The sequence below is a fragment of the Dicentrarchus labrax genome, unplaced genomic scaffold (assembly GCF_905237075.1).
Source record: "Dicentrarchus labrax unplaced genomic scaffold, dlabrax2021, whole genome shotgun sequence".
Taxonomy (NCBI): Eukaryota; Metazoa; Chordata; class Actinopteri; family Moronidae; genus Dicentrarchus; species Dicentrarchus labrax.
Genome location: NW_026136709.1, coordinates 8,032,711 through 8,060,647, shown reverse-complemented (window position 1 = coordinate 8,060,647; position 27,937 = coordinate 8,032,711). Strand labels below are relative to the sequence as shown.

The following is a 27,937-nucleotide window of genomic DNA, read 5'->3' as shown; positions in this document are numbered from 1 at the left end:
ATCAATGGTATTTGGTAATGATAACACCTGAGCAGCCTGAAGCTTTTGACAAACATTTTAAGTCCACTTCACAGAATAAAATGCACATAAAGCTATAGAAACATGATCGCTAGTTTTAAAAAGTGTAACATGATACATAACATGGGGCAGAAAAAAAAACACACAAATGTAGAACAAGCTGAAAAAAATAAGGCGTGAACACTGTTTTAGTTTCCTGCTCTCATGCACAAAACTGCAATTGGACGTTTTCTCTCAATATGCAGATAAATACGAACTAATATGACCTTTTGTTTGGATTCAGAACAGTTGGGAGAGATTTAAGTCGTCATCCCCCTGCAACTGCTCTGTGATACTGTGCATGTAATGAGTCTGATAGCTGGGTCATATAGTGTGCAGGTTACTTGGCCAGTATTGTCCAATATATTGCACTGGGAGTCTTTATCTCCGTCGGCAGATGGCTGTGCAGAGAGAGCCGTTTAACTCTGGAGCTTCCAGTAGATGGTCTGTCTGTCCTCTCCACCTGTGATCACTGTGCTGCACAGCGCACTCATCCACATGGCTGTGACAGCCCCTGAACAAAGACCATTTTCACAATGAGCACATTACGCATAATAATAATCTATTAATTATATATTCTTGCAAGTATCTTTATTTAAAGGTAAATTAAAATGCTTTTTTGTGATACTGCTGTTACTCAATAGAAGACACAATCCCAACAGTTTTAACAAGGTGAGCTGTTGAATGTGGGGGGGTGAGCTGTACCTGAGTGTGCAGGGATCCTCTTGGTGACCGTGTTGCTGAGCAGGTCCCACAGCAGGAGGTCACCAGACTGTCCCCCACACAGTACCGAGTTCCCGTCCCAGCAGAAACACCTGGACCCACACAGACACAATCCTTTTGACTTACAGTATCAGTCAGCAGGGAGACTGCCAATAAACCTTTCTGCTCAGTGGCCGAGAGTTGTTAAGAGCCAAATTAAAGCTTCTGGGCTTGCTAGGAATAAAAAGTCTACCAAGTGCTCAGCAGAAAGCCAATTCAACACACAGCATATAGAAAACAAAATGATCAATTTATCAATGCACAGAATTGTACAGCACTAATCCAGTCCATGTACACTATAGGGCAAAGAAACTAGTTTTGAAAATTATTTTAAAACGATTTATGACTTAAAACAGTAATCTGCCCCTTTTGTTCTGTGTGTATCTCACCTCTGCTCCTCCTCGGCTTTCACTGATGAGATCACCATTCCCGTCTGGACGTCAGTAACCTTCATACAGCAGTCGGCACCAACACTGAGAACGTGTCGGCTGTCTGAGGATGCAGAAACCAGAGTGACTGCTTTAAAATAGTCTGTCAGGAGTTTATATGTTACAGTGGTTGGTTTGATTTAACATGCATCCGTCAATATTTGCTCCTCCACCACAGGAACAATTTGTTAGTTTATTTAGAGCTTCCCAATTCACATTCAGAGCCACGGATGTCGTTTCTCAAATTCAGCTTTGAAAACTACTAAATGGCCAACTAGTATACAGTACTATACCAGCTTTTTATAAGGCTAACAGACATAAAGTTATACAGTACAGCCAGGTGCCAGGACAATAAAGTCTATGAGGTATAATGGAGTAAACAGCGTTGCCAGTATATGCCTACATTTACTTCTGTGGTGTTTCATAACCAAGTTGCTCTCTCTTCTGCAGTACAGTACACAGCAAAACAAATCAAACAGCTGCCACTTCAGTGCAGTGTGTAAAAGTGGTTTGCAGGTGCAAAACTATAAAAGGTTCTTAAAAAGAAAGGCAGAACCAATTACTGTGCTGTACTGCCCCCTGAAGGCAACATGTCTATTGTGGTAAATGGTAAATGGACCTGTACTTGTATAGCGCCTTTCTAGTCTTCTGACCACTCAAAGCGCTTTTACACTATGTGTCACATTCACCCTTTCACACACATTCACACAGCGATGGCAAAGTCCATCAAATAGAAACACATTCACAGTACGGAGCAATTTGGGATTCAGTATCTTGCTCAAGGATACTTCGACACGTGGCAGGAGGAGCCGGGGATCGAACATCGGGACAACCCGCTCTTCCCCTGAGCCACAGCCGCCCTTGCTGAGTGAAAGGCAGATAAACCATTCAAGAAGCCCCTTTATAAGACTGGTAACCTTTCAGAGTAAACCAAGAGGAATGTCAAGAAGGGAAGTTTGTATAATACTTTGCATTGTACTTTAGATGGTGGACCATAGATTACACATATAAGCACTTTCACAGAATGCTGGATTCTCTGCAGTGTATGTAAGTCAGAGCTTTACACTCAAACTGCCATACTGCCTGGTTTGACACGTACCAGGACTAAAGGCCATGTGGTGGATGGTCCCAGTGTGGCAGTGGATTTGCTGCAGTATTGTGTAGCTGCTGGTGTCCCAGATGGTGATGGCCCCATCTTTACAGCCGGACACCAGCAGAGTCCCCGCTGGATTCAGACCAATGGTGTTCACCTGTATGCAGGGGTCAGAGAGGTAATATTACAGAAAGAAAACAAGTTGGAGATGCCACTCCTTTTCAGTGTTTGACAAACATGTTTATCTTTCAGGGTTTTGAAGAGGGTTTTAACCTTTAAGTATATTTGTTAAAAAACATGCACAGCATTATGATTATTCCATACTGAGAAAATAAACTTTTTCCACTCTGATAATAAAGATTTAGATTTATTTGTGACAATTTAGAGGTCCCATTTCCTCTGTATGAATTAAACCAATGAAATATAAACACATGTTTGTACATGCTTTAAATACACATATTTCATAAATTGACAATGGCAACTAGGGCTCAACTAATGATTATTTTCTAGATTAATCAATTTATTGTATGGGCAATAAAGTTTCAGAAAATAGTGAAAAATGTCCATCCCCGTTTCTCAAAGTCAGAGGTGGTGTCTTTAAATGTCTATATAAATAAATATTCATCCTGATATCTCCATATTTGGCTGAAAACATACTTTTCTCTATTTTTGCATGCAAAATGCCTTGGCGGTTATTTTCCGGTCGACTAATCATTGCAGCTCTAGATGCAACCTTAAAAGCAGCCCACTCATGTAACATACAGTCAGCCTCCTCACTCACCCCAGCATCATGTTCCAACTCAGCCAGTAACTGAAACTGGGATCTCTTGTGACTGGATGAGCCATCGGAGGCGCACTGCCAGACCTGTGGAATAAACAATAATCATCTGCAACTCTCCCCTCTCAATCAGACAACGACATACCCCGTAAAAACAAATACATGCACCACATCTGTCTGTACGACCCTCAACTTAGGCATCATAGTATAGCGTCGCCTCATTAAAGTGCTTTTACCTTGACGGTGGAATCCCAGGATGCCGTGTACAGCTGGTCATCAAACCAACACATTTCACTGACGGCATCATCATGACCCATCAGTGTGTCCTGCCGCCGGCCATATGGGATGGAGTAGAAATAACTGAGGGAAGAGAAACACATAGGTCAGCGTGGAGTCATGAAAATCTGCCTGTAAACCAAACGTCTACATATACAGAACTATACATACACATTGTTGTCCCATGAAGAACACACCACAGTTTTACCGTCTGCCAGCATCAAACATGATGATAGTGCCTGAAAGAAAAAAAAAAGTCAGAGTTGATTGTTCAGAGACAGTAAGACATGAGGAAGACGACAGAGAAGGTGACATGCAGCTGCATACCATGTTAGAGAAGGACATGCTTCTCTGGAAGTCCTTCAACTCTTTGGAATACATTTTAAGGGTTGAGTCTGGAATAAAGAGCCATAAAGTTGAGTAATACAGAATACAACAACACCATAGTGAAGGAACCGTGGTCCCTTCAGCTTAAATTGATTTACAACTTGTTCTCCTTCTGTACTTGAACAAACTGTACATCTCACAGCTTCTGAAGGCAAAACTGATTGTAACTTCTAGTGCTGTGCTGTGTGTGAGCACTTCTTGCTTTAGTGGTTCATTCCTGTGCGAGATTCTTACTGTGGTGACATCACTTTGCACCATTATGGTAATAGAAGAACCCCAGAGGGCCACTAGAGGCAGAAGTGACCATGCTGTTTCACACTCTCTGGCACACACAAAATCACATCACACAATGGCATTACAAATAATGCATTATGAGAGAGGCCTGACTATAAAGAGGCTCACTGCTCTGTGATAAATTTTGCTGCTTGATGATAACTTAGGTAACAGTGTACAGCAGTTCTGAAATCAACTGGGGCTTCAATTATATTTTACATACATTTTATTGCACAAAATTCCTTCACAGAATCAGTGCCTGTCTTTTGATCTCTACAATAATCGATATTTGTCTCGGATTAGACATATAAAGATATTTTCCAGACCTTGGGAGGTGGAGAAAATAGCTGCTCCATCTCGTGTCACAGCAATGCCAGTCACAGCCCTGCAACAGAAAGACTCGGTTACTCCAAAACACAACACATGCATACATATCTGGAACATAAATGTGAAGGGAGGACTCTAATTAATGTAGCAGTGGTGCTATTTCAATTATTATTAAATATTACAAAACTGAGACAGGAATCCAGTTGTAAGAGGACTTTAAAATGCTTGATAATTGCAGTTTAGAAAAGTGGCAAAACACATTTTTATATTTGGAAACTGGAGAAAGTATTTGTACAGCAGCCACCTGCCCTCAGCTGAAAAGCCCCACCAATTCATTTTAATAGTAAGTTACTATTTTCACAACTCAGCTGCCTGCCACCTTCTAGCTTTGCATGCACTTCCTCATATCTTAACCAGAGCTTTCATTTCAGCTTATGGACTCGCAATGCAATTATATTTGTACTTTGTCATTACTGTAGCCAGCTGGATGCCTCCCGACTTACTCTTTATGGATCTTGTGGCTGGAGAAGAGTTTCAGATTCCCCATGTGTGCCCAGGCTAACTTCCTGCTCTCCTCAGTCAGGTCCTCAAAGGACGAGTCCTCGCTCTGAGAGGCTGCAAAACAACAAAGAGATAACTGCTGCAGGGAAAATTAAAGAGACACCCGGATGTGTTAGATGCTGTCAATGAACCATTATGCAATTAATCACTAGAAATAAAATAAATCAATGTTTGGGGCAGATTATTAAATTATTTCTGACTATTACTTTTTTGGCTCCAAAACTGCCGTCACAGACAACTCACACCATTTGTCTTCTCCCCTTAGAGGTGTGAATCATCATCGGCACTATCAGTGACATGACTGTGAACCAGCTGGCTATTATTATAACAGAATGAGCATCCTCTTTCGCTACCAATAAGGTGAGGTGCCAACACGCAAAACTGCTTTTAACTATGAGTGCGTTTCTACCTGAAGACAGTTCACTGAGTGGGGAGTTGACGCTGGAGCTTCGGGTCATGTTGTGAAACCTCGGCGTGATCCGCTGAGGGTGCGGGGTGGTGAACAGCTGTTTGGGCGTCTGGCCAAACTCCAGGATCTGTGTCAGCATGGCGATTCTCTGGTCAGGGTCCTCGATGCTTCCCAGAGAAACGGAACGTTAATTACGCAACATAGTGTTAAATATCTTTAATAATCATCTGTGAGGGATTTTCTTTGATACCTGTCGCAATCAATGCCACCTTCATAGGTCAGTGGGTGAAACACTGAAAGACAGTGAGACAAATATTAGTTTTTGTCCAGTTTTGGTGGGTTTGATGTTGAAAACAGCTGCTGGTAGTTTTACCATTATGGGCTGCGATAGCTTCACTGCCTCTCTGTTTAAAGCCAAACACCAGGTCAATCCACTCATGAAGGTGCTCCGACACATACTGACTCTCCAGCGCTGTCTTGTGCTTTTGCAGAAAATCACTGGCATCTGGAGTCATGGCAGAGGACAGAGGAAGTGTGAAAGCAGCACACACACTGAAAGTACTTAGTAATATTATTAAATAGCACAGGGACAAGAGTATGACAAGATGCTGGTGTGGGGAGGTTCAGCCCATAAAGAGAAGAAGGAAATGATACCTGGGAGTTTACATGTATAATAAGATCAGACGGTCAATCTGAAGTTACCTGAGGCCCACGGTGGGAGAACGACATCACCAACTAAGCTTCCATTCTGCTTTCTGCCCAAATCAAGATTCAGTTTGTTTTCCAGGAAGCTGGGGTCGTCCCCGTAAAAGTCTGGAATCAGCTGCATCGTAGGAAGCACATACACGGCAGGCGATATGTCATGAAACACACAGTTTTACAGAAATCATATGAATACACTCAAAACACTGCTTTGCCAGGCTGAAACAGTGCATGTGCAAGGATTATTAAGCAAGGAAAAATAAGGAACCATGAGGAGATCAGCAGTGTGGGGTATTTTATACCTATTACCATTGATGGTGCAAACTCCTAACCTCTAGGAAAATACATGGCAAATATTGCCCTTAGTGTCTAACTCACACAATATACAACGGATTAATATCTTACCTCTTTGAAGTCAGTTGCCCCCTCTAAGCAGTTTTTCCATGTTTCACCTATGCTGTAAGAAATCAGTGAAGGTCAGTAAATGCCAACGAAAATCATACTTTCAATATTTTAAAGCTGAAAATACAACATTTAATTCTACATTTTATCATGTAATTTATGCTATAAAGTTATATTTGCTATAATTCACGGCATGTTGTGTGTTTTTTCCGACTTTTCTTAAACTGTCACAAAACATTTATTGTACAGAATCAAGAAATATTTGATTTATTTATTATACTAGTCAGTGTTTATTTTTTTCAAATTGTCAGTCACTATTTAAAAGGTCCAGTGTGGAGGATCTAGTGGCATCTAGTGGTGCAGTTGAAGATTACAACGCCCTCACCTCACCCTCCCGTGAGACACTATGGTAAGGGTGGCCACAAAACTTACAAAAAATGCAAAGGCCATATCTAAATCCAGTGTTTAGTTTGCCTGGGCAGGCGGTTCAGCATGGCGGCCTCTGTACAAGAGGACCCTGTCCCCCTGTAGATGAAAGAAGCTCAACATACCGGTGTTTATTATGTTCTATTTCTGCCAATAGATCCTAAATGTTATACACTGGACCTTTAAACACCAATAGATGAGAAGTAAGTGTTGCATCACTGATTTGTCATTGATGATATCCTGCAATGTATGCTTATAACGTACTTATTAAACATGCGATCTGCATGGTCATAGCGGCCATTCTGGAGACACAGCATGTGCTCTGGAGCTACAGAGGAGAACACAGTAAGCATCAACAAAACATCAAAACATTCAGCTTCAGTTTTCAATAGAAGCAATGATGGCAGTTACATATCAACAGACCCTGAGGCCCAGAATACAACTGAAATAGAAATGACCGAACTTGCTGTTTGTGTAATTAGTTTCTAAATTGCTGTAGATTGTAGTGTGAAAGAACCTGATGCAGAAATTATAAAGTACACTTGGGCGTCCGGTTAGCTCAGTCGGTAGAGCTGGCGACCCATATACGGAGTTGCTGCAGCGGCCCGGTTCGAATCTAACCTCTCTTTCTACCCCCCTTTCCTGTCGATCTTCAGTTGTCTCTATCCAATAAAGGCATGAAAAGGCCAAAAAAAACCCTAAAAAAACAGGCTATTTGATTTATTACTTTTATTTATCTCTGTTAGTTTGTCTACAGGCTGGAACTATGTCAGATATACTGACGTTGACAATGGAGCTGCAAGATGAATGTTTGGCCTCTTAATATCAATAACCTGTAGTATTAAATCTAAAGCATGTTATGTTTTTAAAGACAAGTATTTGGAAATCATGGAAAATGATTTCTGTCAAAATCTTGATTTATTGGCTTTGTTTTTGAGGAAACGTTTCCTCTTTGACTTGAACAAGTATCATTTACCTCTAATTCAGTTTCCAGCAAACCGTGACAGTATTTTTACAGCGCAGACAGGCATGCGGACAAACACCAACTGTTCGGTTGAGCAGTGGTTGACTGTGCATAAAACACCCTGAATGCAGCCTGTGTTCACTGTGGTTCCACACATGCTGTAGCTTTAATGCGGAAGTGTGTGACATACCGACTCTGACCAGGTAAAAAAGGACGTAGCCTGGAGAGGAGTAGTGACTGCCGTACATGAAGGCAGGTTCAGGCATGCCTCTGTAGCGAGCCTGTGAACAGGAAAAACCTGGTTACTGAGGACCTGATTGGAGACACTCACACTATAGAAACAGTATTTTTGCCCAAGTTAAGGTTCGATTTAGATGTAGCCAATGGATTATGTCTAAAAACTGAACTTGAGCAGTACTGTCTGTTTTCATTTCAGTGTAACAGATGCAGCAGGGTCTCACCAGCAGTCTCTCCAGTCGCTCTTTGTTGAGCGCTCCCACAGGTTTGCTCAGGTCTCTGAATGTGGCAGCGTTTGTCATATCTGGGAAAACACACAACATCAGTCATGAGAACAACTGGATGGTGCGTACAGTGATTACATCACAGCAGCTGATCCTGATCATTTTAGGCCTCTGCAGGAGCGTGTTGCTGTATGTATTAATTTGTGTGCAGTTCTTTGCTGTGGACACACCCAACTGTGCGCTGCTGTAGTCTTCGAGGACCCAGGGGAAGACGGGATACTGGGAGAGGTCGTTGCAGCTGCGGTCAGCCAGGTTGTTGAGGTGGAGGAGATACTGATAGTTGCTCAGATGGCCGCGCTGCCACTGCAGCATGTAGCTCTCCGCTGTGTGCTCCGTCATATGGTTCTCTGAAAAAGGAGCAAAAGGTTAGGTCAGTCGTGTGTTACAGGGTTTCACCAATATTGGTTTAAACAGGCAAATGCCAATACTGGATCAATGCTGACAGTTTATTTGCGTTGTCCTGTCATGTTTTCAAATGTTACTGCTATTAAGCCAAGAACACCTTTTATCTTTTCTTATATTTCCATCACATTGGAGTTTTTAGTGAAGTAGGAAAAGCAGAACAGAACAGAATTGACCTTGTTTTGAAATTCTGAACAGAGAACTTTTTATATTGAAATGTTCACAATTTTATATTAAAATTGGGAACAGGCAAAAGCTACTGTAATGATGTGTTTTGCATAGTAATAATATAGTTTGTGTAACCGTATTGCTTTGCACAAACAAGTAAGAACAGCCTGGCTTGCCATTGGGGTGGAGGTGGGAGTAACAAAAACCACAAGAGAAAAAGCCTGGGTTTGTTCATTCCTTTAGTCTATATCAAGTCTTTCATTTTCATTTTCTCACCCAAGAATGTGGCGATGTAGTAGTACACCTCATCTCTGTCAGCTGTGTTGTAAAACTTCAGGTAGATGTCGGAGCAGAAATCATTCTCAGTGCAGAACACCTCAAGGCCCTGGGTGAGGAGAGACGTGCACGCAAACACATGTATTACCTTACTTGTATAGTAAACTGCAGTGGTAGCTAATGTGTGTAAAGCTAATGGCCATACATGCGGAAAGTCACATTATTATTCAGTGACTGGTTGTACTCACCAGTGGTCTGAGTCCATGCCGCCTTTTGTAGATTCTCCTGACTCTGTGGAGTTTGATTTGAATCACCTGTTCCTGAAATGACAAGTCATATAAAATGATAGCCTCAGGTCAATAACAGAAGCGCTCTGAGTGAGGGGGCTCTGTGTGTCCGCTCAGATTAGGCAGCTCACCGGATATCCATTGAGGGGCTGGAAGTAGAGGCTTTCGTCTGTTATGCAGACGTGGCCCGGATTGGACACCAGAGGCAGGACCATCTCCACCGCACACTCCATGTGAGGCTTCTCAGCAACACTCTGAAAGCTTTACAGCAGATTGCCAACATTGTCTCATCCAATATTCCAACAGACATAAAACTACAACATAATATTTCATTCAAATGTGGTGTCAGATAAACGCACCAGTTTTTATCAAAAGATGACCTCGCCAGTCGTGACTGTAAATTGGCTGCAATCTAAAAATACACAAGAAGAAATGTATGTTTGATCATGGATGATTCTCAACTATTAAAATAAAAATCATTGAAGGAAGCCAGATTACATGGATTAAAGTACAGGAAGCAGAATGGACCATTTCATCATCTCTCAGACTTTAAAGGCCCACTGTGTGTGTCAACTATAAGTACTGATCGACTCACCATTGCAGTCTGATCTCCAAGCTTTTCCAGACAGGACGCCCTGTGTAGCTGCAAAGTTAATTCACAGGCAAAATGAGCAGAACAACACGAACACATACTAAAGCAGTTTAACAAATGCATCAATTCCAGAGTCAAGAAATGTATCTAACAGCTTAGTTTAATAAAACAAACACACACTGCCCATTTCCTGCAACTCGCAGTAGTAGAGGATGTAAATCTTCCTCCCTATCCTGGAGCCACTATTGTTTCGGAGAAGCTACGTACCTGAAGTAATGTTTGAACGACATCTTCTGTTTTACTCCAAATATCCAGCTGAAAAGTCATTTTCTGTGGCCCCTGCCAAAGTGATGGGACAAGTTTAAGTGTTTCATTTAAATACAATCTGAGTTCACTGCACAGCCTCTGCTGCACTCATTCAACCAAACCATGACAGATGCTAATGTTGACATAATTACATAACAGCTGAGATTATGACAACAAGACTTAAGCACAGATGAATGATCAAAAAATGCCTCAAAAACACTGCAGCAAAGTCCCCAAAGGCTCATATCCACATTTCATTTGAGGCTGTGTTAACTCATTGTATTTGGGATTGTATTTGACACAAGTCCATATTTAATCATATAATATGATAAATGCTCAGACTTGCTCTTCTTATAGTACAAACAAACAGACAAAGACCAAACAGCTCCAAGCATAGAAACATCAGGTTCAGTTGACTCACCCTTTCATTTCTGTAAGGTGCTATGACATTGCTTTCTTTGATGTAAATAACCTGAAATCAAAATGAAAATGAAATCTGTGTATTAGTATCTTTTAAACCTCTCATGTTAAATAAAACACTGCTGGAACAATTAAAGATCATAAATGTAGACAATCAAAGACAAATATCAAACAACAAACCATTACCATTCCTTACAGTGTGACACTGATACAGAAATGATATCTACATTTTAATGATCGCTCACCTGTACACATGAGATAGAGATGGCAGATGGCCGAGGACTATGAAAGAAACACAAAAATGTTAAATGTTAACTATATCAGTGTAGTCCATTACTTACTGAGATTTAAAGGGACATTTCCAACCAAAACTAAACCCAAAATAAAACACTGGAATGGACAGACAATGGAAAAACCACCTGGTTATATCATCCAAAAGTCAGTACCAGAGTTTGTTTTAAAAATGTAAAGATCGGCTCAGATACACTCAATAATCTGTGGATGTTGCTTTCCGAGCGTAGTCAACATTTGTATGTCACTCTGAAGTCGTCGAACCAGTTCGACAGCCTAATTGGACATGAGCGTGCGAACTGAAGATGCAATGCTAGGGATGAAGCCATGCTCACTCATTGAAAGGGTTGTTCTCTTTTTCCACAAACTCAATCTTCTTACAGTCTCGAAGAGGAATCTGCAGGAACAGCAACACATGATGATGTGATTAACAAAGATCCAGTGTAAAACAGACAAACAACGTTTAATACAACATCCATGGTTTTCACACCAACATTTCCAATGTCCGCCAACGTCATTTATGTTTATACCTCATTTCCTGTTTGGTTAAAAAAAAGAAAAAAAAATCTGAAAGCAAAATTAAAATACACAAAAATGTTATTCAAACAAACCTTTATAATTGGCTCTGTGAGATCATCTGGATCAAATATGACAGATCTGGAACAGACCTTGAACGAGCCTCTGACTTTTCTGGAAGGAAAACAGCTGACGTTAGCTTGTTAGCACTGTCAACCACAATAACGAGACCCTTTAATTCAATGTAACCACACTGATACTGAGACTGTCATAAAAAAAAAAAAACACTTTTCTTCTCTCTTGTCTTTCTTTCTATAAGTCAGAATGAAATCCAACAGTTTATGGTACCAGAATTTACCAATAAATGTGTAAGAATTTATTGTTTTGTGCTGTAAAGCCATCCTACACATTTCTAAACTAATCTGACATTGTAGCAAACACTAACATACAGTGTGCTGACTGGAACAAACTGGCAGGATTAGACTAATGAAACAAGCTGAAGAGGCAAACTGATCGTAACTGTAAAGTTCATTTCACACGTTAGTCTGAAACACAACTCAAACTAGTTAGCATAAATATTTCCCTTCCCCTTACTGGATGCATGTTCCTCCTCTTTCGTATGAAGATAAAACTAAATCGTCTGAATAATCTTCTCAGAGGCTTGTGACTTTTTTCCGCTTGCTCTACGCCTCATCAACAGGATAAGATGATGTTTGAACAGCTGCTTCTTACAGGTGAGAACACACGCTTCTAAGCTTTTGACCAAATATCAGGTACACCTGACAATAAAGTGCTGCGAGCATATCTTTTTAGTTTACTTATCATTTAGGTTTTCTTACACTCCGCTGGGCTTTGGTTGAGGTCACAACATGGTGATCAGGATTATTGCATATTAAGTTGAATGAAGGTTGAAATAAAAAAGAAACTACATCCACAATGTGAAAGCAGTCTCTGGTGTTAGTGATTGATGTCACTAGGTGTAGGTGAACTATCTACATTACCTCTCCTTTTTTGAACTGGTTGCCACGTGGTACGCAGTGTGCTGCTCAAAATAATATTCCTCCAAATCCAGCAACAGGAGAGAAAATCTGAGGATAAAAACAACAACAACAACAACAACAACAACGAGTGTGAGATGACATGAAAGAACTGCAAACTCATGGCTGCAGTGTGCTGAACGCTGTCGAACAGCAGGGTCAACCCACCACTAAAATAACATGCTGTCACTCCTATATTGACTGACAGCTTACCTGCCCCGTCTGCAGATAAAAACAGCTCATTCTGAGATAACAAAAACACAAGGATTCTTATTTTCAGGTGAGTGTACACTAATTAAAACATACCTATGAATAATATATTCCATTTCTGCCAATAGATCCTCCTAAATGTCATACACTGCAACATTAAAGAGTCTATGACACTTATAACAGAGGGTAAGGGGGTTACCCAACCTGGCTCCCTCCATCTGACCATCTAATCATCCCCCAGTGTTATTGTTTCAATGTTTCCCTTCCTGTCAGTATCAAAGAGTCAATCAATGATAAAGCAATGTATACAGGTAATCCATTATTATTACTATTTGTAGTATTATTATTATTATTATTATTATTATTATGTATGTGGCTCCCCCCAAAAAAGGACTGTGCCTTTCAGGATTGGTTAGACAGATATATGCTTTAAAAACCACATTACTGCTTAATAGTAATGTGGCTTTAAGTGTGTGATTCCCTCAGTTCCTTCCTCTACAGAAGTGCAAACTCCTCTGCAAGTAGCTTCAACCTTCTTAACAGTGGCATTATAAGCACATTGTAATGTGTCAGTCCTTAACATTAAATATGTAAAATACCGACATATTTAGAAGATAACTACAATTATTTTATTGATTGAGAAAACCCTTCAAATTGATGTTTTAATATAACTGCATTGAAATAAATCTAAATAATGTCAAATTGCTGCCATTCTTACTCTCACTTATCTCGTCCTATTTATCTGATTGGGTATTGGCCATGATGTAACCACTGATCCACAATAAAGAGAAAATTCCAGTATTTGTCAACCCTCTCGCCCCCTCCGTGGTACAGATGGGACAGATGACACTCGTGTTTACTCATGTGTAAACTAACTGGCGTGTGCAGATGAAGAGGCAGCTGTTTTGGTTAGCCAGTTACCCAGGAAGTCAACTACAATGGCTAATTCAGGAGGCTAACTTCACCTTGGTATGGACATGTTTTTGCCTTTTCCCTGAAAAGTCTTACAATTATACATCTCCTTCTTTGCAAAATCCAGAGGTGCCGAGATTTTTCATTTCAAGAGTTAAACTGAAACACATTTCTGAATGGAAGGAGGTCTTTACACACTGCTAGTGCTGGTATATGTAGTTCTGCCAGAGCTGTGTTTGTCAAATCTCTTCGCCGAGGGTGCCGAGTGCAAAGTAAGCATGCATGAGTCAGAATGTCACAATTATGAGACTTTTCCTTTAAATACAGTTTCTACAGTGTTTAGAGCCACAGCAATCCCTGGCTTTATGTTACATCAAAATGATCCCAATAAGTTCCACACAGTGGAGTAAGCAGGTTTTACAGTGTGTGTGGGGGGGTTAGTGATTTCCATGTTCACCACTGGGGCAAAAATGTCATCAATCTATACATTTGGATTATTCTGAAAGCCAACCCTTTACACTGCACTAACCACTGTACTGCAAACAGCTCAGCTAATGCTCAAACACTTTATCCCCCATTCCTCTGGCCTCAGTCGGCTCAGTGTAAAACTACACTGGGTAGTCTGGAAACTCAATGCCCCACTCTAACATCAGGGCCACACAGAACATCATTTAAAAGCTTCAGAGAGAGGGCTCTTGTGGTAAATCTAAACCATATAGAATTCACCAAGGACTTATTCAATAGAGCCTACTACTTCTTCCAGTTGCTCCCATTGGCTGTACGGTCCACTCAGCACTGTATAGCTCTGTGGGGATCCTCATATCATGGATGTCAGTGTCAGAGTGGAGGTTTTATAGGTTACAGACAGCCATAGCAGGATATAAAACAGATATTATGTGTCGTTCTTCAAATAGAGAAGACATGCTGGGACGTTTCATAACAGTTTACTATGAATAGACTATACTTCACTGCATTATCAGAGGCACACAGTCACATACCCCACTGCAGACTATAAACCCTCCCTGCTGCACTCACTGCGCCGTCAATAACAAGAGTGCATCACGCAGCTGACAGTGAAGCTCTCATTAGCGGAGTGGCCCAGACGGACGTTATAATGGGATTCACCCACAGCCGAGAGCCGAGAGCCGAGAGCCGAGAGCCCCGGAGCTCGCCCCGGACCCGCAGTGACCCTCCGCCGGGAACAATGTGCTGTTAACAACAAGAGGAGCGGCACAAACCTTTCTTTGCTTCGTTCTCGCGTCTTTAAAAAAGCCATGACTGCACACCATCCTCTTCAGAGAAACTGAGCTCCGACCAGCCACAGCTCTGTAAACACGGAAACTTGCTGAGCACCACGTGACTGACCCTCAGACAAACGATCCGACAACAAAGGAAAGCAGAGAGGTTTCACTCCGACTCTGTTTCGGGAGACCGCAACTACGTAATAAAGTGTAGCTCAGGCGTTGGTACCTTTCATTTATCCATGATACCGATATGGCACCATGGTATTATTGGTTTCATTTTGACTATATTGTGCTTCACAATATAGTCATGATTGGGGATTTTGGTTTGAAAAGTTGTGCAATGTAATACAGTAGAGGGGGTGTTGAGGCATTTTTAACCTACAAAATGCTGATTTTGTAAAAAAAAAAAAAAAGGAAGGTAATGTACATTTTAACACCAAAATCGATGCGTTTCGTCGTAGTACAGTCATATAAATCAGTTTACAGCTCAAACACACGTTTGTAAGTGTAATGACTAACTTTAAACCCAGAAACATTTTAATTTAGGCTACAGGACATACTACATGTTTTAAGCCAAGTGCACCCCCTTTCCCCATTTAATGTATACTTATTTATTCATTCATGTTTTGCAAATTTAAATTTTTACTTTTTTGTTTTTCAGAATCAGGTTTATTGCCAAGTATGTTTTCACGAAAAATATAAATTAAAGATAAAATATTAAAAGATAAAAAAATACAGACAATAAAAAGGAGCCACTATAAATATAAAAGTAAATATAAATGTTCAAATTTTTTTATGTTAATTATTTTAATGTCTTCCTCTTTTAAAATGTATTAAAATATATTAAAAGGTGTTTGAATTTTCTGCTCTTTGCGCCGCTTTTCTTTCATATATATCTGATTGCAGATGACCGACATACCACAATACATATCGCTATATTTGTTTTCATACCAAAATATGCAGAAAATGCGCCTGCGTGAAGCTGCGTGGTGAACTTTCCGAGTCAGCGACGGATCTGCCCGAACATAGACGATCTTTGACTCACAACGTCTTGACGTGTCATCGAAGACAGTGAGGGAAGTTTCCGATCTTGAAATGTGTTTAGTTTGAAACAGGCAACATGTATTTACATTTAGTGTAGTTTTTCTGTCCGGAATCATGTCCCCGCTGCAGAGTGTCGGCAGCTCAACATGCAGTGGAGAAGACACATCACTGGCCTCGCTTTTAGCCTCGTTTTCGTTGTATCATATTTCACCAATAAGGTGAGTGTTGAGGGCATTGAAACCGGAATAACACTAGTTTTAAGACGAGGTGTTTTGGTGTTCACTCCTGGATAGAATCACATTATTTCACAGCCGAGTTGTAAAAAAAAAAAATGACTGTGTGACTTTTATACAGCGATTTAATTTAGTTCACCAGATGTGCTTATTTTGCACCATTCGTGACTTATTCCTTTGAAAATTGCGTAAAATTGTAATGTAACCCTCGCCATCATAATAACCGTGCAGTGAACATGCCTAAAGACCCTTTTCGAATCGCTGTAATCAGGCATGAACAACACCCAGAAACGCACCACTGTCAACAAAACCTCAACCTCTCTGTTTTGGTAGGAAGCAGTTGCAGCAAAATAAAAACGAAAGTTGTAAAAAAAAAACCACACCTATACTGATATATTCAGAGCTGTGTTATACCAGAGAGCTGCTCTGCTGATAGTGGGCAGATTTTTGAATGGGGGTTGGCAGGGTGCCAGTGGTGGAGCCTCTCCTGGAGTCAGCCTGATAAGTTAGAAGTTTACTTTTGATAAACCCATGACCTGAATTATATGTTTTCTTTCTGTTTTTCAGTTTGTCCTGTCAGTATTAAAATTCACCTATCCAACCTTATTTCAAGGGTGAGTAGCTGGGGGTAAATACTACATGTGGAGCCTCCTCATATGTCCATCAAGGAAAGGCCAAACAAATAATGGAAATTCAATATTTGGAATGGTCTTAAAGGTTAAATGTTGCTCTCGACAGAAATACATGGACTGTTTATGCATCTGTTAAAAAAACAGCATCTTGATTAATGTCACGAATGACCTCTAAGTGAGGAAATGCAAACTTCAGAAAACCTGCTGTATGTGTTTGTGACAAAAATGCATATTTCCAGATGGCAGACATTTATCGGGGCTGTCCTGCTTCTGCTCTCTGGGAAGCTGGGATGGGTGGAAATGAGCCGCATCACCAGGTACCGGTTACACTACTGTAGGAGTCATACTAGACTGTCTTCACTGGCTGCCTGTGTAAGCGGATGTACTGTTAAGAGCTTTGATATGTTTTAATGTTGTGTTGCAGATCAGCAGCTCTCTCTTGGCTTCCAGGCTCTCTCCTGTTTGTTGGAAACATATATGCTGGTTCCAGGGCCTTGTCACGCATAGTACGTCGTATAACCCACCGCCTCAAGATGGCTTTTCAGTCATACTAACTGTAATCTGAGTAATTGAGTAGTTTGACGCATTGCTCAGTTTATACAGGTGCTTATTTTATAATGGTTGAAATATTGTTTTCTTTTTCTCTGTCCAGGACATTCCTTTTTTCTTCACTCTTCAGAATTCCTCTCATGTTGTTAGTTACATAATCCTGAAGGTCGTCCATAGAGAGGTAAGAGCCTGCACTGCGTGCTTTAGGTGAATATCTACAATTATGTGCAGTGCACTCCCTCCCTTTGTGCTCCCTCATCGTATTTACTGGAAGCAAATGGAGGAACATTAAGTGCAAAGGAGGCACCGCTGCTGTAGAACTTGAACAGACTTACAGCCACATACTCTATCTTGTACAATCTTTAACCACCACTGTGATATTTCTTACTCTGTAAAATCTTCTCTAATCTTCCATCAACAGAAGGTGCAATGGCTGAAATTGATCAGGTTTGTTACCCTTTTCCTTCACCTGAGCAGTACAGTGTGTTGCATTGTGGATCCCTGTAAAGACTTTTGCCAACTTTTCATATGGAGATGTGATAATATAAAGGAAATACATTTCAGTTATTCTATGAAAGGAGCATGATTATTATTATTAATATTGTTGTTGTTGTTAATAATAATAATAATAATATTAGTGATGATGTTAAACATATTAAAAAATACCAAGAATTGAGATTTAATTAAATGTGCTTCTTCTTGTAGCATATGCTTCATGTTGCTCTCAGCTATCAATCTCCCCTTCTATGATCCTCAGGTAATTCATTCAAATCAAATGGTGTTTTTCTTACAATGTTATAATTTCTGTCACTATACTTGGGAGGAAGATTCCAGGTGTTGTGGGTGATGTGCCACAACAAACACACTGTTTACATGTGTGTCACTTTTACAGTTTGACTACAGTGGTTACCTGTGGGCTGTCGGTCATCTGTTCTGTGTTGGTAAGTCTAAGAATATACAGCTATGCTACACTGTTAACTGTAATAGCTACATAAAAGTTACATACAGAGAAGAACAGCGGGCTGAGGTTTGAGCCTTGAGGGATGCCACAGATAATTGAAGGAAACATACAGTGCAGTGCAGTCCAGATGAGAAGGATTAATGGTGTGCTTAAGATGATCACCATCAGAATATGCAATAATCAGGAGTCAACAGAATCAGTTTCCAACCTGAAAACAACACATTTACTAGAAGATGTTCTGATGGAAAATACCATTGCATTTTTCAGGTGCATACAGGGTGTTTCAAGTTCACTACAAACCCAGTAATTTAAGGTAAGCCTAAACACAAAGCACTGTTGAGAATAGTAGAAAACATGTAAACACTTTGTTTAAAGATTGTTAAACCACTCTAATGATGGAACCAAAAGAAGAAATTGTGTATTTTTTCTGTGCATTTTCACACACTGTGCATAAGTAACTTGGACAGTTCACTAAAGGTACTCTTTATGATGTTCTCATTTCAGCGACCTTGAACAACAATGTATTAACTACTTGTTCAGGTAAGAATAAATCATTTTAAACAACTGGATCTTATACATAATAAGCACAAGTCACTTTAATTTAAGGATTAAACTCAGTGTGTGTGTGTTTGTTTACACATCCTGAGAAAGTCTTAAATTAACTCATTTTTGAACACAACTAGTCCTTGCAGTACGTGCACAGCTATATTAATTTGTTTATTTCTTTAATTTGATAGATTAACTGCCTTTTTAGATAGGTTTACAAAAATGTAATCTCAAAACAACGTGATGCAACATGCAGATGGTCCCTCTATGTTTATTGCTTTCCCTGGAGCTCCAGGATGAGTCAAAGATAGCAAAAAAATTCAGATCCCTTTTTTATTAAGTCATACGCATCTAAATCCTAATATAGCAACAGAACAGCTGGAGGAAGAACACTTTATCCAAGTTAGGAGTGGAGGTAAAAGGCCTGTACAAGTTAATGTGCAGAAATCCGGAACTACATATAAACAGTAGCTTACTTGCTGACAATATTCGGAGTAAACTTGAATACATGTACCATCTTTTAATGAAGGAATTTGCCTGAGCATTAAGAGTGGCTGTAATGATCCAATCTTTTTACATTAAGATCTAACATACAGCAGCTTTAGGTATCATCAGTGGCTAATCTCAGCTTCTCCTGCCTTTACACAACAGTGTGCTGCTGCTGGCCATTGCAGCTCACCCAACAGGTAAGAGTGACACTGTGCAGATGTTGCACATTTCCTACATGGGTTAATGCTAAGATAATCTAGAATTGTCTCCCTTTTTGTCACTGCTGAGTTGTGTCTCTGTCCCCCCTTACAGGTGACCTCATGGGTGCCTTGGAGTTTCCCTCCCTTCAGTCCCACACATTTCACTGTGGCTGCTGTGCCAGGTGAAAGCTTTCAGTCCATTGGCACTTGTAGTTTCTTTCTGTAGCCACTGTATGTCAAATAGAGCAGCCTACATAGTTTTTCAGCCAGTAATCCAGAGAAGCTGCGCTAGCATAGAATACATTCCACAGTATCAAAATAGAACATGCTTTAGGAGCCAGTTGTCGTCTGATGGAGAGTGAACAGACTGTTAATGTAACCTTGATATCAGAGCGCACAGCGTAAACAGTTAACTATGTGTAACATGTGGAGGCCCTCAGATAGTGTTATCTTTGTTATTGTAAGTAGATCTGTTACAAAGTGAAGTGAGAATCGACCAAGTTGACATAGTACTTCTGTCAGTTATTGTCCTTTCAGATCTTTCATTTTGTGTTTTCAGCTGCACCTCATACTTCATTGTGTTTCATTTCACAGCGCATTGCTGGGATTTTTGTTGCTGTTGGCCACAGTCAAACTGAAAAGTGGATTTTCCGTCGAGCACTTTGGGGTCTGGATTTTTTTGTCTAAGGTAATTTTTGTAATTTTTTAATAATATTTAAATTTGTCAAATTAGTCTTTATTCTCGTTATCACTGGTTTGACCTACTGCTTAACAAAAAGTAACACATTCCTTCCAGGTAACAGCCATGTCCCTCTCCCCATTCATTTTCTACATGGACATTAATGTTCCAGCTCTTGTTTGGTAAGTCCCTCACCTGCCAATTTTAGGAACTAAAAATACAGACTAAATGTTTTTCATGTGAACTCTCATGTTCTGAGTTTGTCCCCTTTATTTTCCACTGGAACTAGGTGAGTCATGATTTTCTTTTCTTTTGTTCGGTCACAGCGTGGTGCTCAGTCATGTTGGAGAGGCCCTGCTGGTGTATTCGGAGAGAGAATCTCAATTGTGATGAGATTAACCTGCAACTTGCACTGCCTAAAGAGATTTCTTTTCTAGAAAAAAATAACTATTTTATTTTTTCACATATATTTTGTAATTTCACATCCGTGCATTGATAATCTGCTGACCAAATAAAATAATCTTTGTGTACATATTGTGCTCTTAGTAATTTAGCAATACCACAGTGACATTTGTGATCCTGTTAAATCACACTGTATCATTAGACATTAACTTAGACAAAGATGTAATTTATATTTATTATTAATCCAAACTAAACACAGACAGACGGTATATGCACACACAGCAATTATAGACTTCTTTAACAAAAACAAAAACAGGTGAAGGGGTCAACATTCTAAATAAGGTCACTGTATAACACAGAGCTTCACTGTGCACCCAGTGTAATTTTTAGACACTGACAAGCCCGTTCTTCACATACTGTCATTTGTCCATAAATGGGCCAATTCCAACACTTCTTCTATAGAAACAAACAGACTTTTTTAGTCCTCCTGCTGTTTTTTATTCGGGGAGAACAAAGCATTGAATGGCTGTCTTCTCCGAGAACGTGCTTGTGGATTCTTCTCTTCCTTGATATAACCTAGAAGGGAAATGATTATATTTCAGTGTATGTATTTCATGATAAATGACTTCCATATGTTTGTGTTGTTATGTGTTATTATGGGATGCTGTAACACCGAAGACACTGTAAGAATGAAATTGGATAAAATGTTCTGCTAATGCTTTCCTAACAATGTTTAACTAAAAAGTAATAATCGTTGAATAACCTCTTTCAATGCACGTCTGAGTTGATGGGAATCCAACTTCCCAGAAGTTTTCTGGAGTAGAAGGAGGAATGTAGAGAAATCGGTGCCTGGAGCACGAAGACAACTTTTTCTGTCTTTCTTCCTCTGGGAGATGGGCGTAATACTGTTGGAAATAAACAGCCTTAAAATAGGATCGAAATATGTCTGTAACTCCGCTTCATGACCACATACTTACAATTTCACATTCCTTGCAGGTAGTGCCCTGTAGTTTCCTTCTCTCCTCCTTATTGCGAATCACAGCCACATGTGCAAATGTTGGGCGTCTAATCCAAAAAAGAGAAAAAGACAGGTTGTGGGAAATTCAGTGTCTGTGAAACTGAAATCTATTAATGTTATAATTGATGAGGAAAAACCAATTATACGGTGGAGTGTTTCTTACCGTGCCTTGTGCCCTCTACTTTGGCTCATAGTGTTTTCATGAGGCTCTAATTTGTGACATTAAAACATTAACACGAGTTAAATATAATTGACAGCCAATGTGAAACACAGTAATACTGGCCAAACAGTTTCTCTAAATCTAAAAGCCTACCATTGCCCTCTTCCTCCTCCTCTTCTTCCTCGTCATCATCTTCATCATCACAGGGCTGGCTGTGGCCTAAGTGTGAACCATTGCAAGACTTGTACTCCCCGTAAGCTGTTGTGTCAAACATCATATCCAAACTGTCATTTGCCTTCCCGCCCAGTCCTTGGAAAGCAGACAGACAAAATCATTCTTCAGTTTTTGAATCACAGCACATTTGACTATCTTGTGTTAATAAACTCTGTGTCAATCAAAACCTGTCGGGGAGCAATGATCCTAAAAGTTGTGATTCATATTCACCAGATACACTGTCTCTTCTGTCTGGGGCGTTTTCTGCCCGAGACTGGAGTAAGCTGTGACTGACCCAGGTGCAGTCGGTATCTACCAGTTCTCCATGACACTGCTGGTCTTCGTTTTGCTAAAAGATAAAATACAGAAACAGTCTGGTATAAGAGACTCCATCTACCCAATATATCCAAATACACATCAGCTACAAAATAGCATTTATCCACAACATATATTTCTGGTTTCCTATCTTTTCATGTACATTCACAATCATATTCTAACATATTTCTACTACAAGTAAAAAAAAAAGTGCCAGATACCAATTAATTAACAACAATACAGGGGTTTTCTAAAATCATGATGATACAGCTCGACTGCTAGAACAAGGCTCAGGAACCCAGTGAGTGCTGCTGTGTATCAGGTCGTGTGACTGTACCTCGTCTCCTCTCCACTCACTGTCATACATGGACAGTGCGAGCGCAGGGTCAATGCTCCACATGGGCTCCACTCTGGGCTTCCTTTGAGCTGGGTGAGCAGCATGGTCTGATAATTATGGAGACAACAAATTGCACAGCATTCGGCCTACAGTCAGGAATGTTGTCCTTCACATGATGTGCACTGAAAAAGCCATCGGACACATCAAACTACCAAGAACAGGACAGAAAACTCACCATCTTCTCCTTCATGTTGATCATGTGAGGCACTCAGATCCTGCAGGGGGTTTCCTCTCTTCCCAACACCACCCTTGTTTGCTTCTCTTCTAACATTTGGCTTCTTGAAAGCAGGACTTATACAGGAAACATTTGGTCTTTGGTTGGCAGTGTCATTTTGTGCTGACTGAACCTGTTAAACCACATGGAAGAATTAGGAATCGCTCTGACTTTTATGTATTTTTTCTTTTCTTTTGTTAACAGCTGAAATGTCACTTTTCTAGATATAAGAAGTGCCTTGGGAACCAAGTTAATGGATCAAAGTATGGTGCTGCTTTCCCCAACACACAAATTCATACAAGCCTGTTGGACATGTGTCTAACCTTAATGTGCAATGGCTCCTTCTTGAAGCTTTGATTGTTTAAAGGTGTGGAGGTTCGTTTGATCAGTTCAGGTTGTATGTGTTTGCCTTCCGTCTCTTTGTCCACCCCTTCCTGGTTTCCTTGTTTGTCCTCCTCCTCACTTTCCTCCTTCTTCCGCTTTGCTTTATTAAAGGAGCTCTCCTCTGAAAAACGTTTGACACGTGGGAGAAGTGATGGGGATCTTTCTGTGGTTGAGTCTGGACTGTGGATCAGTGTGGATGAAAGGGAGGAGCAGTAAGGCCTTAAAGGAAGGGAAACAAATAAGCTTTTGTTATTGGAATGCTTTTTTTTTTTTTTTGCTTGAATTCATAAATAAAGAACAAACTTAAAATGGACCAGTGTGTAGGATTTAGTAGAGGTTGCAGATTTTTCCTTCCTGTCTCAGAACCTCTAACCAGTGTTTGGTTTGTCCATTCTGGGCTACTGTAGAAACATGCCGGTTCAACATGGCCAACTTTGTTAAAGAGGACCCCCTTCCTCTGTATACAAAAACGGCTTATTTCTAAGGTAACGAAAACATATTTTTAGGTGATTATAAACTTATGAAAACATACTGATGAATATTATATTCAGATTCTGCCAAAAGATCCTCCTAAATGTTACACACTGGATCTTTAAATTAAAATAGATAAAATGCTAAATGAGATTCTTAAAAACATGTTGGTATTGTACTATAGTTAGCAGAAGGACTGGTGCAGTCCAAGCGTAGCTTTAAGGCAAGTCATGTTGGAGAAGGGTTGAAGGCTGCCAGTGTCTTTTTAGACACAAAATGGCTTTAAATTCTCCAATAATATGTCATCTACTATGTAGCGAATTTGTACATTTACACTCATGATACTGTCACAGTAGTCAGCAGATGAATATGTTCCAACAGATGATCCTTACTTTAAATGAACGTCATTTTTCCAGGGAGATTTAGAGCGGCTTTGCTGGCCTGTACTTCTGGACGTCTCCGTTTTCTGAGAAAGATGACATGGAACATGCAACAATCGACTTTTCACGCTAAAGGAGTTCGAATGCCTGAGCTAAGATGTCATTATTAATTACTGTTAACTAATTTAAGGCACCTGCTTTTTAGACAGGATCTCTTGAAAAAGCCTAGAAATTGAACAAATATTGAATGCATCTCTGATGACTTTAGCCCCGTCTGAAGCCTTCCTACCATGTGAGGCTTTTCAAGAAGTTCAAGGCCGCAGGTTTCTGCTACCTCTTCTTCCAGATTTTGATTTGCATCATCTGAAACGAGACCCAACAGTCACAACAACACATCTCACAATCATAAGCAGCAAGTCCCGCCCATTTTCCCTCTGTGCTCCAATAATATCTGAGCAAGCTTGGTAGCAGGCAGAACCTCGGTCAACCTTCTCCTTTCCTGTACTTAGATATGATGTGTGCTAGGCTACTACATTTTTAAGACCGTAAGAAGATTAAAAGCAACATATATAGTCACATCTTAAGTTAGCTAATGTTAGCAAGTCGTGAGCTAGCTTAAGAGTGTGTAAATTAGCTAGCTAGTTCGCTAGCAATTTATCAACATTAGCTTTCAGGTGTCACCGGTAGCTATTGACTGATGTAGAATAGCTAGCTAGTTAGAAAGTGTTTTGCTTACATTACCTAGCCAACTTAAGATGTGACTACATATGTTTAACCATCTGCAAAATGTGTCATCTTTTCAACAGAGAGCGAACAACAAGGGGCGGGACTAAGGAATGGTCAACTGGTTCATCAGTCCTCTGGCTAGGGACGTGGCCAACACCAGTTTCTCAGTTCTTTTGAATTAGTCTTACTGTTTTTACATTTGTCCATTCTAAAATAATGATGAGATAATAGGAGTACAGTGAAGGAAGTCATACTTGAGATTTGAAATGCGTCCAATTCACATGTGTTGGGTACAAGAACTTCTGCTCTTCCAGGATTCTTCGTAGCACCAACAGGCTCCTTATTCAGTTCTTTAAAAAAGACCAACACATTTTAGAGGTGATTCAGATAACAGATGGGCATTAAAAAGTCTGAAAGTTTCTTTAAAGCAGACTGACCGCTGAAGAGTGAGTTGTTAGACTGTGGTAGAGCTATCTCTGCATAGCGAACACGCTTTATTTTGTCAATATTTCTACGCTTCTTCAGTTTGTTCACCACGGGCAGCGAGCTTGGCAGGATTGGTGAGTCTGGGATGAAGCCTTCTTCTTGCTCCGGGGATGAAGGCTGCTGGAGCTCTGAGCTGATAAAAAAAAGAACACCTGCAATACTTAAATGGGAACTGAAACTTTACTGTATATGCTTGTTCCAGAGAAAAACACCACAGCTTCAAAACTCACTAAACATGGAGCCTTAAACTTGTCCTCCCATAGAAATGTATAGAGGAAATTTGAAACCTGAACTGCAATCAAAGCAGAAGTGAAACCACTATGATGTATGTTTTGGTTGCAAGACCCAAGTATTTGTAGTGGTCTTAGGTAGCTTTTACAGAAAAATTCCATCCATTTCATTTTCCAAATGTCAAAGAGAAGATGACTGTAACACACTAACGGACTTACCGAGACATCTTTAATTTTTGCAGTTCAGCATGTAGTTTTATGTTTTCATCCTCAAGACTGTTTCTTTCATTCTCTGTGGAATGAATGACACACAACAGTGCTTTACACACACAATCCTTGACATGCCAGGAGTCATATCTAGTGGTAAACTTGTTTAGTCAATATAAACCCATAATATACAGTAATAGATGTCATGGGTTCTCATGAAAACGGCCATGTCTATATTTAAACAAGACTTTGCGTTTACAGCCATGCTAGTGGCTCTGTGAGGCTGTATATAGGCACAGCTGTGCTATGAGCTAAAAAAATAATCATCATATTAAACTTCAAACTACAGTTTTGAAACATTAATGTTACTGCGGAAGCATAATCTTGTTGACTTCTCCTTTCATAGGTGGTTCAAGGATGTGGACTAAGTGTATAAGCAGAACATAAATCTGTTCTTTCTTTGTTACAACAGGGAGGGTGTTGAGCTGTAGTCTGTCATCTGTCTCGATCTGACAGTGGAATAAGAACAAACGTAAACTCACTCAGTTTGGCGATGAGGCGCAAACTCTGATCCTGGTTATTTTTCAGGTTCTCCTCTAAGACGGCACATCGATCACATTCTCCTCCACGGAGCCTGGAAACAGTGAACGTAGTCGGTGGTCTTTGTGACATATTGTTGTTTAGCAAAGTTAACCTGTTGTGAGGGAAGTTACCTTTCCTCCAGGAGACTGAGGGCATGCTGCAGAGTTTTATTCTGCTCCTTCAGCTGCTGGTTGCGATTATGAAACACCTCAAGGCTCTGAGCATCTCTGTAGAAAACAAATGCAATGGCAATTTAATGGAGACACGTTATTATCATCATTACTATACTTAAAACGCAGCAACACAGTATACTCACAGACAGCGCTCCTTTTTCAACTTGCCCACTTTTGCCTCCAGTTCTAACAACAGTAACAAATGCAATGTTGGAGAGTTAAACAGAAACACAATGCAAAACCATCCAAACTAGACTGAGAGTACATCCTGGGTCATTTACCTCGCAGGGCATTCTGGTGGCACTCTCCAAGCTGCCTCCACAGACCCTCAAAGAGGTCAGCTGCTTTGGGGGTCCCGCTGCTGAGGCCAGGGCTGCTCATCCTCCATCCACTGCTCAAACACAGCCAGCCCTCCTCCCACTGCCTGCCAACACCTCCAATAGTTCATCATTACATACACACACATGTTGGTCTCTCAGTGTACAGAGCCAACAACTGACTGCATTATACTGCAAGCTCAGCATTGTCTCAATTCAAATAAAAGTGTTTCTAATGAACATTAACAATATGTTGTGCATTATCATCCGTGTCCCTTTTTCCCTCTTATGTTATCTGGTTTATATTTGCTTGGCTGTGAACGGTTTGTTTATTAACGTTAATAAAACTCCCAGCTAACAAACAAGCTAGAGGAGTTAGAGTACATTAGGCAACCAGTGGAAGACTCTCTACAGATTAACGTAACGTTACATGTGACAGTCACCACGTTCATGCTAACATTACACATACTACACAACACAAAACACTGAATTATTTGTATTTATCTGCTTTCAAAGTCAACATTCAAAGTTTTTTTTTTTTAACGTTATGCACATTTAACAGCTTTGCCTGGCTGTAAACAAACTAACACTAACGTTACTCTGTTACATTAACGTTACACTACAAGTAACGGCTGCAGCCTTTTATAATGAGCAACACTTACAACCACACGAAGAGGCTTATGAGCGATTCAGCTGTTAGACAAACGCATTAATGTAACATTACTCTCACTTTGATAACTCCACAACACAATCCAAATTCCCGCGACGAGCTGCATGCTGGGAATTCTTCTTCTGTGGAGTTTTATGGCGGTTGGCATCCATAAGGGTCGCATTACCGCCACCTACTGGATTGTAACAGTTTCACAGTCTTCTTCTTATCGTCAAACGTCCAACTACTACTA

General features: G+C 40.2%; 3 protein-coding genes across 7 annotated transcripts; 1 reads left to right on the top strand and 2 right to left on the bottom strand.

Annotated features, from left to right (window-relative positions):
- Positions 1 to 37: 37 nt before the first annotated feature.
- On the bottom strand, positions 38 to 15,163 carry nsmaf (neutral sphingomyelinase (N-SMase) activation associated factor). Its single transcript, XM_051411132.1, has 31 exons — positions 15,022 to 15,163; positions 12,626 to 12,712; positions 11,720 to 11,798; positions 11,444 to 11,505; positions 11,063 to 11,099; positions 10,819 to 10,869; positions 10,359 to 10,430; positions 10,095 to 10,142; positions 9,859 to 9,911; positions 9,631 to 9,760; positions 9,461 to 9,532; positions 9,213 to 9,321; positions 8,537 to 8,713; positions 8,307 to 8,386; positions 8,036 to 8,126; positions 7,146 to 7,209; positions 6,459 to 6,510; positions 6,054 to 6,174; positions 5,725 to 5,856; positions 5,602 to 5,644; positions 5,352 to 5,518; positions 4,885 to 4,996; positions 4,381 to 4,439; positions 3,722 to 3,789; positions 3,566 to 3,633; positions 3,355 to 3,478; positions 3,122 to 3,205; positions 2,347 to 2,497; positions 1,209 to 1,311; positions 763 to 872; positions 38 to 571 (listed from the first exon to the last, which is right to left on the bottom strand). The coding sequence occupies exons 1-31, from the start codon at positions 15,057 to 15,059 to the stop codon at positions 477 to 479; spliced, it is 2,739 nt and encodes a 912-aa protein (XP_051267092.1). The 5' UTR covers positions 15,060 to 15,163; the 3' UTR covers positions 38 to 476.
- A 714-nt stretch (positions 15,164 to 15,877) lies between these two features.
- LOC127369617 (transmembrane protein 241) lies at positions 15,878 to 20,890 on the top strand. Its single transcript, XM_051411161.1, has 15 exons — positions 15,878 to 16,289; positions 16,872 to 16,918; positions 17,176 to 17,253; positions 17,361 to 17,442; positions 17,589 to 17,666; positions 17,907 to 17,932; positions 18,191 to 18,242; positions 18,378 to 18,426; positions 18,714 to 18,759; positions 18,951 to 18,986; positions 19,644 to 19,678; positions 19,794 to 19,863; positions 20,276 to 20,369; positions 20,478 to 20,542; positions 20,687 to 20,890. Exons 1-15 carry the CDS (start codon positions 16,218 to 16,220, stop codon positions 20,748 to 20,750), a joined length of 894 nt encoding a protein of 297 aa, XP_051267121.1. The 5' UTR covers positions 15,878 to 16,217; the 3' UTR covers positions 20,751 to 20,890.
- Positions 20,891 to 20,983: 93 nt separating this feature from the next.
- rbbp8 (retinoblastoma binding protein 8) lies at positions 20,984 to 27,814 on the bottom strand. 5 transcript variants are annotated; one of them, XM_051411144.1, is made up of 19 exons: positions 27,766 to 27,814; positions 27,000 to 27,142; positions 26,862 to 26,904; positions 26,677 to 26,772; positions 26,506 to 26,597; positions 25,976 to 26,048; positions 25,478 to 25,659; positions 25,295 to 25,390; positions 24,604 to 24,677; positions 24,327 to 24,400; positions 23,403 to 23,682; positions 23,041 to 23,212; positions 22,806 to 22,912; positions 22,385 to 22,502; positions 22,094 to 22,249; positions 21,944 to 21,989; positions 21,740 to 21,827; positions 21,526 to 21,667; positions 20,984 to 21,338 (listed from the first exon to the last, which is right to left on the bottom strand). In XM_051411144.1, the coding sequence occupies exons 2-19, from the start codon at positions 27,097 to 27,099 to the stop codon at positions 21,241 to 21,243; spliced, it is 2,037 nt and encodes a 678-aa protein (XP_051267104.1). In that variant the 5' UTR covers positions 27,100 to 27,142; positions 27,766 to 27,814; the 3' UTR covers positions 20,984 to 21,240. The 5 variants fall into 5 exon arrangements, with proteins under 5 accessions (XP_051267104.1, XP_051267102.1, XP_051267101.1 ...); XM_051411142.1 differs by having other exon boundaries at positions 27,000 to 27,152; positions 27,698 to 27,809; XM_051411141.1 differs by having other exon boundaries at positions 27,698 to 27,809.
- Between the last annotated feature and the right edge of the window lie 123 nt (positions 27,815 to 27,937).